This window comes from Bos mutus, chromosome 1, assembly GCF_027580195.1.
Source record: "Bos mutus isolate GX-2022 chromosome 1, NWIPB_WYAK_1.1, whole genome shotgun sequence".
Lineage (NCBI taxonomy): Eukaryota > Metazoa > Chordata > Mammalia > Artiodactyla > Bovidae > Bos > Bos mutus.
Window position 1 is genome coordinate 931388 of NC_091617.1, and position 17756 is coordinate 949143.

General features: G+C 50.6%; 1 protein-coding gene and 1 non-coding gene across 6 annotated transcripts in view; one reads left to right on the forward strand and one right to left on the reverse strand.

Moving 5' to 3' along the window:
• Window positions 1-17756, reverse strand: part of ITSN1 (intersectin 1) — a 252754-nt gene that overhangs the window by 27159 nt on the left and 207839 nt on the right. For 4 of the 5 annotated variants that reach the window (XM_070365814.1, XM_070365651.1, XM_070365712.1 and 1 more), the window contains 4 exons: window positions 13004-13125; window positions 11075-11181; window positions 4305-4488; window positions 2263-2361 (listed from right to left, as the gene is read on the reverse strand). In XM_070365814.1, the coding sequence (XP_070221915.1) occupies window positions 2263-2361; window positions 4305-4488; window positions 11075-11181; window positions 13004-13125 (512 nt within the window). Of the gene's footprint in view, window positions 1-2262; window positions 2362-4304; window positions 4489-11074; window positions 11182-13003; window positions 13126-17756 lie in introns of those variants that run through there. The other variant, XM_070365888.1, reaches the window with a different exon arrangement.
• TRNAC-GCA (transfer RNA cysteine (anticodon GCA)) lies at window positions 1524-1595 on the forward strand. The gene has a single exon. It is a non-coding gene; the product is annotated as a tRNA-Cys (tRNA).

Here is a 17756-nt window from a genome sequence, read left to right on the forward strand (position 1 = left end):
CTTTTAATGTTTGTTATATTTTGTTACACGGAATTTTTTAAGAAAATGTTTATGCAAATAATAATGTTCTTGATATGCAAGATTCAAATAATACAGAATATTGAGAACCACTGTGCTGTCTCCCTTCTGCTTTCCTGCCTCAGAGGGAAACATGCCCAGAGCAAAGGGCATCCCTTTAGATGCTCCACACACATTTAATACCCATCCAGAGTTTTTCCAAAATAGACCCTACTGCAGGATGGCTTGTGAGGGGTTTTGTCTGTTTGCTTGTTTTACTTAATAGCATTTTCTAGATATCACTCCAACTAACACATAACAGTCTCTTTCATAGTACAGATTCACCACTTTAAGTACTCTCCTTAATGAACATCTAGTTGTTCCCAGAAGAAAGTATTTTTTTTCAAGTTGCTGCAACTTTAACTCCTTTAAAGCTCTGTCTTTGGTGCCGTGCTAAGAATTTCCCCATCTTACTATTATAAAGAATATTTTTTGCAGCTTTCCATCTGTATCTTGTAACGGCCACCTTTTAAAATTCTGTTCTTAGTTTTGCTAGTTTTCCAATCATTCTTTTGGGTTCTCAAGGGGGTGGAAATCATGTTTCTGCAAAGAATGATAATTTGTTTTTTCCTTTTTAATACGTATGCTTCTCAGTTCTTCTCTTGTTTTTGTTTTTCTTCCCATTGACTAGATCTAGAACGCCTATTTTAAAAACTTGTTTCCAACATCAATTTGCAACTAAATATTGTGGAAAGTAAACAAAGTTTTGAATTAGTTTAATAGTAACCATATGTTGGAGAAAAGGAAACGGTAGATTGAAAGCGTCTTTCAAAACTAATTATTTAACTCAGCCAATGTGACCACAGTGTACTCTGTGGGGTAGAACTGGGGTTGGACTGAGGAGATGCTTACATGAGACAGAAACTTGTGACATATAAGCGGATTCAGCAAATAAGTAAATATACTGAGGATAATGAGAGCAAGGCTTCTCATGGAGAAGGGAGTTATATACATAGAAAGGGGGAAGGCTAGAATAAATTCTATGATATCAGATTAGAACAGGAACTACTGGTGCGAACTCATGGCTTCTAACATATACATATATGATCTTAAATATATGTTTGTACACTTATGTGTATGTAACAGTGTGTATGGATGTATACACACATATATGTTTCCCAACTCTGCCACTGAGAGACTCAAGAGGCAACAACACCTCGGAAGCAGTGAGCACACCAGTTACAGATGTGGGTTTCTAAATTCCTCACTGAAAGGAACCAGATCTAAAACCTCTCTCCACAAGCCAGCCTCCCTGTGCTTACAGAATCACAGGCTCAGAGGGTGTCCAAGTCTGTTCACTCACTTTAAGGATGGGCACACTGAAACCCTAATTTCTTCTTTTCTTTTGGCATTGGCTTTCTTGAAATGACAGGAGAACAACAATCATCTAATATCAACATAGAGTATCTCACAATGGCTTTCTGAAGACAGGTGGTGGAAACTGTATTCTTTTCTCTCTTAGAGCTTCCCTGATGGCTCAGATGGTAAAGCATCTGCCTGCAGTGCAGGAGACCTGGGTTCGATCCCCAGGTGGGGAAGATCTTCTGGAGAAGGAAATGGCAACCCACTCCAGTATTTTTGCCTGGAAAATTCCATGGATGGAGGAGCCTGATAGGCTATAGTCTGTGGGGTCCCAAAGAGTAGGACACGACTGAGCAGCTTCACTTTCTTTTCACTTTTCTCTCTTTCTTATTAGGAAAACCAAAGCATCAAGACCCTGCCTGTATTAGGGAAAGAACTGACTTACAAGGTGGAAGCCACGTGTTTGTTTGCACAGCTGATGTGTGTATTATTAGCTCTGTTCACAATAAACCTTTCTGGGGCTTCCCTGCTGGCTCAGACTGTAAAGACTCTGCCTGCAATGCAGGAGACCCAGGTTCAATCCCTGGGTTGGGAAGATCCCCTGGAGAAGGGACTGGCTATGAGATCCAGTATTCTTGCCTGGAGAATCCCACAGACAGAGGAGCCTGGTGGGCCACAGTCCATGGGGGTCGCAAAGAGTCAGACACACTGAGCGACTAACACTTGCACAGTAATCCAGCTTTTCTTTCGGAGTTACCATGCAGACACCTCCTACAGCCTGTTGGTATACGGTTTCTACACAACAGATACCCAGTGTGTTGGCTGGGAACCTGCCCATGACCCCAGATCCCAGACCTGCTGAGATAGCATTCTTCTGCTTGAAAAGGCAAGGCAGTTACTTACATTTTTAATGATCAGTGGGTATCTCGTTACTCGTTGCATAGGCTTCAGTATAAAACTAGACAGGGGCATTCCCTTACAGCGTGGGTCCATGGCCAGTCTCTGAAAAAAAAGATATATATTTTTTTAATGTACTTAAAAAGTCTGCAAAATCCGGTAGTGATATCACACCGTTATTCATGACTCCCCACCCATCGCATTGTCTCATTTATCTGGACGACAACTGGGGAGCCTGGAGCTGGAAGGACCGGGCTGGTTGCCCTGGGCCAGGGGGAGGCATGTTCCAGATGGAGGGTGGGAGCTGACTGTGGGTGTGACTCAGCGGCAGGGTTAACCCCTGCTCCCTGGTCCCGCAGACCTTCCAGGCTCCTAACTTCCAGAGATGAGATTCTAGCTTTACAGAGAATAGCCCATCTGGATACCTGCCAAAACTCTACAGCATTCCTAGAACAAGGAGAGTCGCAAAACTCTAGGGTCAGAAAAAGAATGCCCTTGAGTGCCAGAGACACTGCAAGTCCCAAGTCTCACTGTACCCACGGGTAGGAGCCCCCAGGCAGGGTGGGGATGGCGAAGCTGAGACGCGATGCTCAGGCCCCTGGGACTCCGGTTGTCTCCACTCTGGACTCCTTCACCTCTTTCTTTTCGCTTTTGTCAACTGAACTGGAGGACAATAGTCCTTCTGCACCAAAAAGGTGACTCTTTGTTCTATAAGTCACAGGGGTTATATGGTGACAGCACTCTGGTCAGGCTAATGCCTTAGGAACAGGTTTAATGCCCTAGGGCCTGTCAGCACCTGGACCCGGTCCAGCCATGGACACCCTTATTCCAGGAACTCTATGCAGCTGCCAAAGGCAGGACAAAGTCCCGCAGGGATGAGGCCGGGAGAGGGATGAGGCGTGGCACAAGCAGGGGAGGGGGAATAAGGCCCCTCCCTGGGCTGAGGTCAGCGTTTCCCTGAAGTTCAAGTGCGTGCAGTGATGGACTCATTCTGCCTGCGCCCAGGGGAGACCCTTGGCCCTTGGGGGGACCCCCAGGTGGCCCATGGTACCCACCAGCCCAGCACTACCTCCAGTCTCCAGCCCACCCTAGGCCTACTTCTTGGCCATGTTTCTTCTTTAGAATGACTTTAGACGTTCCATTCACTGGATAGCAAATCCAAGCATTTAATATTAGAAACAAGAAGAGAAAGAAAGAACGAGAACACGTGATGCTGTAGCCCAGAAGAGATGGCACATTCCCCTCTCAGTGATGATGCCACAAACACGGTTACAGGGAGGGTGGGAAAGCCTCCCCCCACCTCAAATCCAGAAGGCACAAAGATAAGCTTGTTGTTAGTATGCTGACTCTGCTGCCCACTCATCAGAATGTGCCTGTTTAGCACAAGTCACTTTAGTCTCCTCTCTCCACTCTGGGAGAGGTGGGGGCTGATGGGGGGGGGCTGGCCCCGCCAGCAGGGACCATCCCCACCAAGGCCGGGTCCCGGGGCAGCAGGCCCAAAGCCCGAGGCCCCCAGCAGCTTGGGGTCCCCTCCCCACAATGTCCCCTGGTCACACATGACTCTCCAGACCCTGGTTACCCTACAAAGCAGAGGTCCTGTCATCTCACACTCACCCCCGCTGACTTCCTAGGGCTTGAGCTCATGGAAAAGAACCAACTAGGGCGGGAAATTAAAGGGTCCATTGGGATTCCCTTTGCAGCAAAGGGCAGAGAGCAGCAGAGAAATGAAGATACTCAGATTCAACAGAATAGCAGACCTGAGACCTGCCAGTCCTCCTAGGCCTGAAAATGAGACAAAGGATTTTAAATCGGTATTGCAAGAACACCACGTGCACCTGGACTGCAGACTGGAGTTTCCAGGTCAGCGCTGGTCCCTCGCCAAACCCACCCCCACGGCCCCAGTCACACCCATCGGTGGGGCCAGCCCCCACTCCTGTGCAGCTGAGACCTCGCCCTTGTTGGCCTCCCGTGCACGTGCGACCGCACACCAGCTGCCTGCGGATGGCCCCTTGCGGGGGCAGGGGCTTGGCTGAGCCAGGGCTCCTCACTTTGACAAACTCCTTGAAGTCTGGGGCCTCATCAGTCTTCTGCTGGATCAAGGCGGCCCCATTGAGCTGGCAGCTGCAGAAGCGGATGTAGGGCTGCATGTGTGGCAGCTGGGCCGTCAGGATGTCTCCGATCATCTTCACGGGCATCTTCTCCCCAGACATCTTCTTGCGGACCCTCAGCGCTCTGCACGGAAACGCAGCAAGTGAGCACCCCACCTTCGCGCTCTCTGATGGGAACATGGCACACGTCTAGGTGGCACAGAAATGGGATGTGTGTGAGGGGCACAAACCCAGGGCCACTAAGCATCTATGTGGGAGACAAGGGACAGAAAAAGAAACGAGTCTAGTGCTACAGAGAGGTGTCCCTGCGGCATTTTTCTTTTTTTGGCATGATGGTTATCTGCTGGCTCTTAGAAAGAAAGACTAAAAAAAAAAAAAAATTTTTTTTTTTTTTGCCAAACAAGTCAGTATAAAAGACAATATTTTCGTGTGGAAATATATAGAATCTTTCTTAAAGAGAAAAATAATCTGGACATGATCCCTGGGTGGATGTCTTGCTTGATGCATGGTCCATCCAGGCTGGTCTGGCCCCAGCCCTGAATCCATTTCCAGGACCAGTGCTGTCACCCAAGGGAAGCTGTTGTGGCCAAGGGCCGTGGAGGCTCAATTTCAGATCAAACAAAACACAATGCAGATGGCAAATCAACTGCCACAGGAAAAGAATCCCACTATGTTCATGAAAGCCAGGTTTAAATGATGGGCTGAACTATCTGTGCTTCACGGCTTCACTCCTGTGGCCAACTTGCAGTTGACCGGATTAAGAGAGCTCTGAAGAGAGAAGGCTATTTATATGCTAATGGAGCAATGGACCTGGAAGTTGAGAGGGGACCAGAGGGGCTGCAAAGTGCTTGTTCAGGAGTTCTCTGTAGTCTGAGTGCTTGGGGCCGTGGGAGCCAGGACGGTGCATCTCACCCTCCTAACTTGTATGGCAACTCCTAACCAACTACGATAAGAAGGGTTCGGTACTGAGCTTCTACACAACAGGGACAGCAATGTACCCGGAGGCGGGGCCACAGCACGGGAGGCCACGGGCGAGTCCTGCTCACCCTAGTGACTATGGATGATCAACAGATGGTTGGATAGAACAGAATGGCGTAACACATGATTTCAACGTAAGCGTGGGAGGACGTTACTCTGAACTCCTCTGGTTGCCTTCATGGTTGTGGGTAGGGCTATGTGATTCCCCAAAGGTGCTGCGGTCTTAGTATCAAAGACTTCAGATCACTTTCTTTCCCCCACATCTTTGGTTAAAGAAAAAAATTTAAAAATCTTTGTACTGGGCAAGCAAGCTAAGGAAAGAAACTTTAGGGACAGTGCCTTATATGGTCTAAACAACCAGTGATTCCCTCCTTAAGCAGATGCCATTGTGGGAAGAGGTGCTGGCCATTGCTGGTTGGCTGGGGCATGAGGAGTGGCAGCTTGGTATCCCCAGGATGGCCAGGTGGCGACTGCCCATTGGGTGGCTGGTGTGGAATATCTCCCAACATGTAGAAATTGGCTAAAGGGCAACATCGCCACCAATTCTGGGGGGCGAGAGCGGTGAGTAACCAGGTTATTAATACAAACTTGGGAAGATGGAAACAGGAAGAAATTCCATCATTCCGTGATTTTCCAATGAGGAGTAACATAGTCTTTCTGCAAGGGAATAAAAGTGTTTTTACCTGCCTCCCTCTTTTTTCTTTTTTTCTAAATGATGAGGAGACAAGAAAAAGGGAAAAGGAAAAAGATGACACGCGGATCATCACTGTGTTGAGGAAGTTAAGCCGGGTCCCAGGTTCTGAGGCCCACACTTGTAGACTTGAGTTGATCTTGCATGGCGGGCAGACAGGGCCTGCAATGGACCAGGCACCTCTTAGGGTTAGCTGCGGGCCTCCTTCTGGGATGTTCTACCGCACAGGACTGGGCTTGAGTGGGTGGAACAGGGGTCACCAAGCTCAGGGGCCGCATGAATGCTGCAGCCACAGCGCCGCCCCTTGGGGAGCTAATCCGTAATCTCACAGAAAGCTCAATACATGCAAGGTCTTCAACTGTGACAGAAATCAAATCAGTCAGTGAACGCATTGGAGTGCTCACTGTTTGCTGAGCAAAAGAGTAACTCTCTGAAGTCTGAGGATCAAGAGAACGGGCAAGAGAGTTGGCTTTCATGAATGTGTCCTAGGCATCAAACACTTTTTTTTTTTTTAACATGTATGACTTATTAGGTTGGCCAAAAATTTCATTCAGGTTTCTCCGTAAGATGGTATGAAAAATCCATTATGAACCTTTCGGCCACCCCAACAGTATCCCTCTTGACTGTTGGGGAAACTGAGGCACGTGGCAATCGAGTCACTTGACCAGAGTCACACAGCTTAGAGGTGACAGGAAACCCTGGAACTCGGGGTAGGGGAGGGATCTGACTCCAGAGCCCATAGAGTATAAGCACCAAGAGCAGCCCCACCTCCAAGCTGCCCTGGGCTCCTGGCCCCCCTCGCTCCAGATGTCTCCTGCCATTCTGCCAAGAGGGGCTTCCCCAGCCCCTCTGGTCTGCCCTCCCTGCTGGCCTTCCTCTCCCCTCCTCCAAGGCACTCCCATCTCCCCTCTCACCCTGTCCATGCCCAACCAAAGTCCTTCCTTCTCCCCATCCTGTCTTTACCCACCAAGGTATCTTTTTTTTGGTGTATACCTTGGAGTATAGTATACCTTGGGCTTCCCTGGTGACTTAGATGGTAAAGCGTCTGCCTGCTATCAATCCTTGGGTCAGAAAGATCCCCTAGAGAAGGAAATGGCAACCCACTCCACTATTCTTGCCTGGAAAATCCCATGGATGGATGAGCCTGGTAGTCTACAGTCCATGGGGTTGTAAACCGTTGGACACAGCTGAGCGACTTCTCTCTCTTTGGAGTATAGTTGCTTTACAATGTTGTGTTAATTTCTGCTGTACAGTGACGTGAATCAGCTGTACATACATCCCTTCCCGCTTGAGCCTCCCTCCCCACCACCATCCCACCCCTCTGGTCATCATGAAGCATGGAGCTGAACTCCCTGAGCTATATAGCAGGTTCCCACTAGCTATGTATTCAAGGTATGTTTTCTAGTTCTAATCCATTTTTCTTTGTTTTTCTGCCTTAAAGAAAACTGTGTCTTCTTCTTCTTAAATTATTCTTGTTATCTTCTTCTTTAGAGAAGGCAATGGCAACCCACTCCAGTACTCTTGCCTGGAAAATCCCATGGACGGAGGAGCCTGGTAGGCTGCAGTCCCTGGGGTCTCGAACAGTCGGACACGACTGAGCAACTTCACTTTCACTTTTCACTTTTCACTTTCATGCACTGGAGAAGGAAATGGCAACCCACTCTAGTGTTCTTGCCTGGAGAATCCCAGAGACGGCGGAGCCTGGTGGGCTGCCGTCTGTGGGGTCGCACAGAGTCAGACACGACTGAAGCAATGTAGTAGTAGTAGTAGTATGTTCTTCTTATCATACTTAAGTTGGAAACTGAATACTTAATATTTAAGAAAAACTTTTTTTGGAGAAGCTCTTTCATTTATTTTTATTTCTTCAAGCAAGGAAACAGGAAAAGATCCCGATAAAAACAGTTTCCAGCACTTGGTTCCACACGCCCTATCTCACTTCTGCATCCCTTCTCTTATCTCTTCTAATAGCCACTCCTAAGGGTCTGCATCTAGCTCCTAACTGTAAAAGGTTCTAGATTCTTCTGTCCTACTCTGCTTTCGAAGGCAAATTTCTCAGCTCTCTGCTCACAGGTAAGAGAGCCCAGAAGCAGTATTAGTAAGAAGTCTGAGCGCCCCAGGTAGCTCCCTTTTATGTTCATTATGTTTGTTTCTTATTTATCTGTTTAATAAACCCTATGTCCCCCTTTAAGTACAAGTTGTCGCTGGCCCTTGGATCAGGAGTGGTGCATAAGTGACTGTCCACTGCAGCCCTCCAGGGAATGAAAGTGAAAGTGTTAGTTGCTCAGTCGTGTCCAACCCTTTTCGACCCCATGGATTGTAGCCCACCAGGCTCCTCTGTCCATGGAATTCTCCAGGCAAGAATACTGTGGTGGGTATCCATTCCCTCCTGGTGGCTCAAATGGTAAAGAATCTGCCTTCAATGCAGGAGACCCAGGGTCAATCCCTGGGTCGGGAAGATCCCCTGAAGAAGGAAATGGCAACCCACTCCAGTATTCTTGCCTGGAGAATCCCCATGGACAGAGGATTCTGGTGGGCTACAGCCCACGGGGGTCACAAAGAGTCGGAACACGACTGAGCAACTTCACCTTCTTCAGGGGATCTTCCCAACCCAGGGATCGAAACTGGGTCTACCACATAGGAGGTAGGTTCTTTACTATCTGAGCCACTGCCTTAAATTCTCTTTATCCTCAAATGCCTCCCTCTTCCATTGTGCCGGAAGCCCTAAATCTTCCCATTGCTGGGATTAGTCCTTTGCACAAAGAAGGTAAGTCTAAGCAGTGAAATTGTATAATCTACAATACGGGTGCCCATCATACAATTCTTTCCATTTTTTCTGGTATGTTTGAAAATTTTTCATAATAAGATGCTGAAAAGGGAAAAAACAAGAAGAGAAAGAAAGAAATCAGGTCTCCAGAAAGCTCTTTCTAAATACAAGTATTAATATTTTATCTGGAAGATGAAAAGCTTAGCCAAACTAACCAATCAGGTCATCAGAGATGATAGAAGACGGGGGTCAGAGATGCCTGATGGGGCCGTGATTGGCAGGGTACCAGCTGTACACCTGATCTACTTGCTCCCTGGAATAACCCTGCATGCTAGACTGGGCAGGTGCTCTGACTGCAATCCTACAGCTTCTGAAACAAAGGGTCGGGGAGTTATCTGCCTGAGATAACTGCCCAAAGTGAGCTAGAAGGTGCTGGAGCCCGGATGAAAAATTGAGATGCCTCCCTTCTGGTTTCACCTGCTTTCCATCGAGGGCAGAACCAGGTGGAACCCCTAGTAGGGCCCTGAGTGTCATCCACAGAGCAGCCCGGGGCCCTGATCCCCTTCTGTGTGACCTTGGACAAGTCACTCAACCTCTCTGAGCTCGTTTCCGCAGCAGCAAGAGTGCTCTCAGTTCCTACCTCTGGGGCTGTGGAGCGCATCGGCGCTGATAGGAGGAGGGAGCACACGGGCCTGGCCTTGACAGAGCCCAAAAAAGGGGCTTCCAGTTCCCTGTCAGGAGCAGGAGGGAGGGTTAAAGTGCGAAGACAACAGAGAAGCAAGGGGGATGCTGAGGCGGGGTTTAGGGGCTCTCTGGAACATCAGACAGGTCTCCCTTCTCCCCACCCCTCACACACCCACCCAAGGAAAGCAGTGTTAGCGCGTAGGTGTGTTTTCAACAGAAGGTCTTTGTGTGCGTTTCAAAAGAACTCATCTCCCACCCCTTTAGGTTGAGTACTTGTAGGTTCAGGGATAAATGAGCCCACCTGCCCCCAAGTGACAAGGCAGCCTCTCTCCGAAGGCAAGAGCGGGTACTCAGCTCACCCCAAGGCCCAGGCCCAGCACTTACTATGGACCAGGCACTTGGTGTCTAAATGCTCCTTAATGAGAACCCTACGTGGTGGTTACTACCCCACTTTACAGATGAGGACACTGAGGCTCAGGGAGCACAGGTGGCAATCAGAGCAGGTGGGCGACAGCAGGGCTGAGAGCCCAAGAATCCGACTCAGATCTATGCTAGAAGACTCTGCAGAATCTTTCTCAAGGGAGATTAATGGAAATACCCCCTCTAAACCATCCTCATCCCATCATCTTTGATTATTTGTCTTCTAGAACGTACAGAGAGAGGATGTTCTGCTTTTGCTTCACGTCCACCTTGCCGCACCGCTCTGTCCATCCCTTCATCCACGCCCAAACACGCTCACAGTGGAGGGCTGAAATCACTTTAGCAAATCCCAGGGACCACACCCAGGAAAGAACTGCTTCCCGTTTACACGAACCTAGAGATCAGGAGGAACCACCAGTTCCCAGGGCCTGTGTGCTGCCTCTGGGATCCCAGGACACCATGGACCTAATCTGTGTTCTAGCAAGTGTTATACGGAGGCCTGGTGGACACAGATTTGGAGGTTTGTTGTTTGTCTTTTTTTTTAGGGATTGGATGATACAATCCAACCCCTTCCTTTTACAGGTGGGGAAACTGAGGAAGGGCGGTGAGTTGGGCTCCAAGCCCAGGTCTGTAGACACCTGGCCCAGTGTTTCTCCCTGGCCCCGCAGCTGCGACTGGGAACTGAAATATGAATAAAATACCCACTGCTTCAGGCCAGTATCTCAGAGGGACATCCTGAGAACCACTGTGGACCGTGGCCATGGACGGTCCCACTGATTCCCATCTTCAGGAGGCAAGAAAGTCCCAAGAGACCAACGTGTCCCCCTGTGGATCCTGGGTCTGAGGGAAGGCATGAGGGCTGCCGCTCACCCCGGGTGGGGCCGGTCAGGGATCAGAACCCAGGATCAGCCCTTCTCTGTTCATTCTAGAACCACGGTAAAAGTAGGAACTGGGAGACCCGAGAAATCCACCCTCCCCAGGGAGAAACTGGGACTGTGATTCTAGAAGGCATCAGGCAAGAAAGAGTGATGGTGCCTGTGAGCAGAAATGAGGAAAAGATGTAGGAAGACACGCAGGGGGGGCATGCACGGAGAGGACACACGCGTGAAGCCACGCGGGGGTGCTAGTGTGTGAGCGCGAAGCCAGGCCGGGGGTTAGACAGGAGAGGCTTACTTCAGTAGTTTGATATTACACATAATCAGCTCCTTCCAGTTAACAAAAATCATAGCACCCTCTTTTTCTGTCAGCAGCTCAGACTCCATCAGGGGTTTCTGAAAGATCTACAGATGCAGAAAACGAAGCAGTTCAGAAAGCAAACAGTTAGCTTGAAATTCAAACACACGCAACGCACCGATCTGTTCGGAGCAACGGGAAGGCCTGAGGCGTCTGCAGCCCTGCTCGGAGGCTCAGAAGCCGCAGAGTTTCTGAAGAAGGTGGTCCTCCCTCTGCCTGGGGGGAGGGGGTGCATGGGAGCGGGGTTCCCCATTGGGTCCACGCACAGGTTTACAAGGAGGCCCGCTAAACTCTGGAGGACCGGCCTGAACTCAGCTGGGGGGTCTGGACAAAGGCACTCACGCTCTCACTAGCTGGCCACGGCTGGACGTGGGGACTGAAAGATGCCCTGGGGTCGGTGGGGGGTGGATCCCGCATTCCTGGCCTGGCATCAGCGGCCCAGACAAGCCTCAGGAGCTCCCGGGGAGCAGGGCCTCCAACCAGCAGCCTCAGGGACGAGATGGACCCCACGGCCCTGCCCACAGTGGGGCTGGACCTCAGGCAGAGCCAGGGGGTGCAGGCCTAGCCCCGAGGGGGCGCAGCTCCTCTCCTGGGCTCCAGGAAGTACAGATGCCTGCCCAAGCCCCAAAGGGGTGGGCCACTCGCAGTACATCACGGATCTCAGCTGAGCCCCCCAAGGAGAGGTTGTTGCTACCCCTGGAGGCAGGCCACTCACTGCAAGGTTCCTTAGGGACCTAGTTTATTACAGACCTTAGTTTATTTCAGCCTGTCTTTGAAATAAACTTGGCTGGGCTAAGGCTGATCCCCAGGAGCCCCTACCCTTCACGGGTCCTTAAGCTGATGTTGAACCGGGCCTCCACCAGGCCACGCACAACGTACCACATTTCAGGGCATGACACACATCCTCGACATGCAAGACTCCTAGTGACAGTCCTGTATCTTGAGAAAGGGGTGCTTTTTCATCCCAATGCTTCCTAAGCACTCACGATGGCCTTGGGGGCCATCAACCCACCCTGCGTCTGGGACTGCTCAACACTGGGGCAGTGAGCCTTGTCTTCCCTGGTCAGTTATGAGGAGATGATCAGAGGAGACGGTTTCATGACTTGGTGGGGGGTGGGGGTGGGGTTCCCACACTCTCACAGTACTTCGCAGACTATAGGGGGACCCAGACACCCAGCTCGGCAAGCACCTGACCCCTAACATGCCAACGTCCCACAGGTCTGGACCAAAAGCTTCCCAACAAGCAGGGGGTTCCCAACTCTGCATCTTCTCATCCGCCTGGACCAGGCAGCCAAGGCCTGTCAAGAGCTTCCTGGGAGGAAAGCCAAAATGAGGCATCGTCCTGGACGGGGTTGCGGGGTGTGTGCACGGGGCCCCAGGGAGGAAACATCTTCATTCCCTTTAACGGACGTTTCTCGGGAGTCATGGGCGGCATGAGGGATAATGCAAGCCATCAGCCCCGCTGGCCGCCGTTTTGAAACACTACTGCCAAGGGCCGGGAGGTGGTGCTCTGTGGCGTCGGGTAGTTGGTGGCAAGTTCTCTGAGTGGAGCCCTGATGCCCACCTCGCCGCTGTGAGTCCCGCCCCAGGTCTCCTCGCCCCGACACCCACCTCGCTGCTGTGTGTCCTACTCCAGGCCTCCTCACGGGCTTGTCTGTCCCTGGCTTGAGGGACCTCTGCCCTCTCTGTGGACAGGACTCCCAGTTGGCCATGGATGAGAAGGAACCCTCTTCTCTCGGGACAGCGTCTCTTACGTGACATCCCGTCCAGAGGCTCCCACACACCTGAGAGCTTCTCAGCCTGGGAAGCAGGACCCCACCTCCTTGACAGTGACCCCAGCCCCCGCCCGGCACCCCCAGCCGCCCTCACCTCTGTGACCAGCTGCAGGTCATTCACGTAGTTCTCCTCCGTGACGATGAGCTCGTGGATGTACCCCTGTCGCTTTCTTTCAGTTGGGGTCAGCATATCCAAGAGGTGTAAGTCTGAGCACCCTGCAAAACACAACCATGGGGACCGTTTAGTCCAGGCCTGGGGAGCTTCACGGGGAAGGTTCCCCAGGGCCCTGCGGTCTCGCATCAGTGGGACCGTTGTCGTCCCCTAAACAGATGGGTCCAAGTCCTACCCCAGCACTTTGTGAAAGTGAGCTTATTTGGAAATAGGGCCTCCAGATGCAATCAAATTAAGATGGAGTCACACTCGGGACTCCACAGGGCAGCCCAGTGGTTAAGACTCTGTACTTCCATTGCAGGGGGCCCAGGTTCAGTCCCTGGCTTGGGAACTAAGATCAGTGCATGCAATGTGACGTGACCAAAAAATAATTAACATTAAAAAAAAAAAAGATGAAGTCATATTCAGTTGGGGCAGGACCTAAGTCAATATGACTGTTGTTCTTATGGACACAGAGACAGACAAGGAACACCACGTGACAACAGAGGCAGAGACTAGAGTGACGTGTCTACAAGCCGAGGAATGCCAGGGATTGCTGTCAGCATCAGAAGCTCATGGAAAGGCATGAAACGAACTCTCCTCTGAAGCTGTCAAAGGAACATGGCCCTGCCCAAGCCTTGATTTTGGACGTCTCACCTCTAGAACTAGCAGAAAATTAATTTCTGTTGTTTTAAGCCCGCCCAGTTTGTGGGCATCTCTTTTTGCCTTTTCATACTGTTCATGAGGTTGGAAAAGACCCTGATGCTGGGAAAGATTGAGGGCAGGAGGGGAAGGGGGCGACAGAGGATGAGATGGTTGGATGGCATCACGGACTGCATGGACATGAGTTTGAGCGAACTCCGGGAGACAAGAAGCCCAGGGAAGCCCAGCGTGCTGCAGTCCATGGGGTCGCAAAGAGTCAGACACAGCTGAGCGAGTGAACAGTAAGTTTGTGGTCATCTGTTACAGCAGCCACAGGAGACTAACACAGACGGTACACGCCTGCTTCAGCAGAACCGCTGAGAGTGTTGAGAGTGAGAAGCCGTAGTGACAGCTGGCTGACATTCCCCGAGGGCTCACACCGTGCCAGGTGCTGTCCCAGGAGCTAGATCCTGACAGCTGTGTTTAATGCTCACTTAGATCCTACAAATATCTCCATTTTACAGACAGGGAAACTGAGGCTTCGAAAGGTTGCCTCACCCAAACTCTGTCAGCAGGGTGATGATGGTGAAGCCAAGACAGGACCCTGACACCGTGATCAGAGCCTGGGCTCCTACCTCAGATCACTGCTGCTGGGTCCCAGGTACATTAGTGGGGCAGATGGTTGTCTCAAGTTTGGTTTTTGGAGGATGAGGCAGCTATGCTGAGACTCTGAAGAGGCCTGGGGACAGGGCCAATGTGGGCACATCCAGACACCACTGGGCAAACTCTCCTGGACCAGGCTGCGGCCCTGCACCCACGGGACCTGGGTGGCTGGACGCAACTGTGGCTGCAGCTCCCCAGGGGAGTAGGTTCTGTGGCCCTGTGCCGGGTGGGAGTGGGCATGCACAGCAGGTGATGCCTGCCCTGGCTTCTACTCACTTAGCTGGTTATTGGGGTTTGTCCGCTTCTAATGTTCTCAGGTTATAATCCTAGGCTGCCCCCTGACTTGGGCACACTGGAATGCTGGGTGGGGAAACTCGATTCTCAGGGGTACCCCCCATGCAGGTCTGGACCCACTTCTTCCAGGTCAGGGTTCCCCTACCCCCTTCTTTTTATCAAGGGTTTCTTTTTTCAGTCACAGAAACCAGATTTGTAAAGAAGACTGGGAGGTGTCTTGGATGCAGGTGGGGGTGAAGGCACAGAGTCCCATTTCAGTCTCTGTTCTCATCCCTCCTTCTCCCACAAGGGGGCACCATGGAGCACAGTGTGAAACCCTGCCACCAGACACCAGCCGTTCTCGAAGTGGGGTCCCCAGGCCAGCAGCATCAGTAGCACCTAGGTGCTAACTAGAAATGCAGATTCTCAGGCTTCTGCTGAATTGACTGTGGGATCAGGGCCCAGGAGTCTGATTTAACAAGCTCTCTGGGTGACTTTTTAGGGACACTAAAGTTTGAGAGGGCTTCCCTGGCAGCTCAGACTGTGAAGACTCTGCCTGCGATGTGGGAGACCCAGGTTCGATCCCCAGGTTGGGAAAATCCCCTGGAGAAGGTAACAGCAACCCACTTCCATATTCTTGCCAGGAGAATCCCATGGACAGAGGAGGCTGGTGAGCTACAGTCCATGGGGCCGCAAAGAGTCAGGCACAACTGAGTAACTAACACACACATGGTTTGAGAAGCCTGCTCTGAAATCTGGTTCCTCAGCTTCCATCTTTCCCTGAGGGAGTTTCTCCGTTCATGACTGATCTAGTCCAGATGCTGGAAGCTTCTGGAAAAAGAATGATTCTTCTGGGGTGAATGGTAAACGCTTCATTGTGCCCGAGATTGACTCCAAGTTCAGAGTCAATCTCGGGCCCTTCCAACTTTCAGTTTTGTCCCCTCCCCTGGCCAACTTCCCTTTCTAGAATTCTAGAGCATCTCTTCCTAGGCTAGGACAATCCCAGGATGGGCAGACTGATGCTGGGAAAGCCTCAGGGATGAGCCATTATCATATTAACACCTGGCACACCCTTCCATCCAAGACCTCATTCAAAGCCACTGCAGTGCGGCCCGACCACAGCTCCACAGGGCCCCGGGCCGAGAACGAACCTTTGCTTAGGTCTGCAGATGCTTCTGGACCTTGAGCCCTCTGCTCAGCCACCAGCTCAGCCCAGCTGTCCTTCCTGCCCCGGCACAAAGTGTTTTACTTAAACAATTGCATCGACAGTGAATCCTCAGGAAGGAAGCAAGTCATGATTGCTCCCTTGCTGGCCTCAGCCGCCCTCTGCTGAGCTGCTGCACGAGCCCCAGCTTACAGGACGCTGAGTGATATCACCGATTTCTTTGTCTTTCATGAAGAGAGCCACCCAAAAAACACTCCTGAGATTGGCAGGAAAATATCTCCCTTCTGTCCTGTTCTCACCCAACTCTCCTGTCAGGGAATCCAAGTGCCCAGCTTCAAGGTCGTTTCTTGTTAAAGGGTAGAATACCGCCCTTGCACTTCAGAGACATGTATGAACGTGGCGGAGCAGTCTCCCCTGCAATTCTCAGCACATTTCTTTCTGCAAGGGTATCAGGATAATGGTAGAGACCAGTAGCTCTAAAGCTCAGCTCACACCCACTATGCAATGCCATTTGTAGGGATACAAACATCAGCCTAGTAGTGGACACTGGTTAGACCAGTCACCCCAACATCTGTGTAGATCACAATTTCCCCTGGAGAATCTGGTGGATGCTAGAATCCTTACCCCTCCAAGAAAACTTATGGATACAATGCACATGATATACAGACCCATTCTGCACACAGTTTTACAGGATTCATAGACCTTCTTGAAGCTTGTTCATGGATTTCATTCCTTCATTCATTTGACAAATATTTACTGATATCTTAACACAAGTCTGGCACTAACTGCCAGGTGCTGGGAATTCAAGATGGAAGAGGAGAAATGCCTGACCCTCAGAACATACAGCTATGAACTCAGGGTCTTCAGCTAGGGGTAGTGCCCTCCGCAGGCTGAAGAGGGTACTCTCCCCCACAGGCTGAAGATGGTACTGCCCCCAACAGGTTGAAGGTGGTACTGCCCCCCACAGGCTGAAGATGGTTCAGTTCAGTTCAGTTGCTCAGTCATGTCCGACTCTTTGCAACCGCATGAATCACAGCACAACAGGCCTCCCTGTCCATCACCAACGCCCAGAGTTCACTCAAACTCATGTCCATCCAGTCAGTGATGCCATCCAGCCATCTCATCCTCTGTCGTCCTCTTCTCCTCCTGCCCTCAATCCCTCCCAGCATCAGGGTCTTTTCCAATGAGTCAGCTCTTCACATGAGGTGGCCAAAGTACTGGAGTTTCAGCTTTACATCAGTCCTTCCAATGAACAGCCAGGACTAATATCCTTTAGGATGGAGTGGTTGGATCTCCTTGCAGTCCAAGGGACTCTCAAAAGTCTTCTCCAGCACCACAGTTCAAAAGCATCAATTCTTCGGTGCTCAGCTTTCTTCACAGTCCAACTCTCACATCCATACATAACCACTGGAAAAACCATAGCCTTGACTAGACGGACCTTTGTTGGCAAAGTACTATCTCTGCTTTTCAATATGCTGTCTAGGTTGGTCATAACTTTCCTTCCAAGGAGTAAGCGTCTTTAAATTTCATGGCTGCAATCACCATCTGCAGTGATTTTGGAGCCCCCCAAAATAAAGTCTGACACTGTTTCCCCATCTATTTGCCATGAAGTGATGGGACCAGATGCCATGATCTTAGTTTTCTGAATGTTGAGCTTTAAGCCAACTTTTTCACTCTCCTCTTTCACTTTCATCAAGAAACTTTTAGTTCCTCTTCACTTTCTGCCATAAGGGTGGTGTCATATGCATATCTGAGGTTATTGATATTTCTCCCTGAAATCTTGATTCCAGCTTGTGCTTCTTCCAGCTGCACTTTGCTGGAGCAGCAGTGAAGAGATACCCCACATCCAAGGTAAGAGAAACCCAAGTAAGACTGTAGGTGTTGCGAGAGGGCATCAGAGGGTAGACACACTGAAACCATAATCACAGAAAACTAGCCAATCTGATCACACGG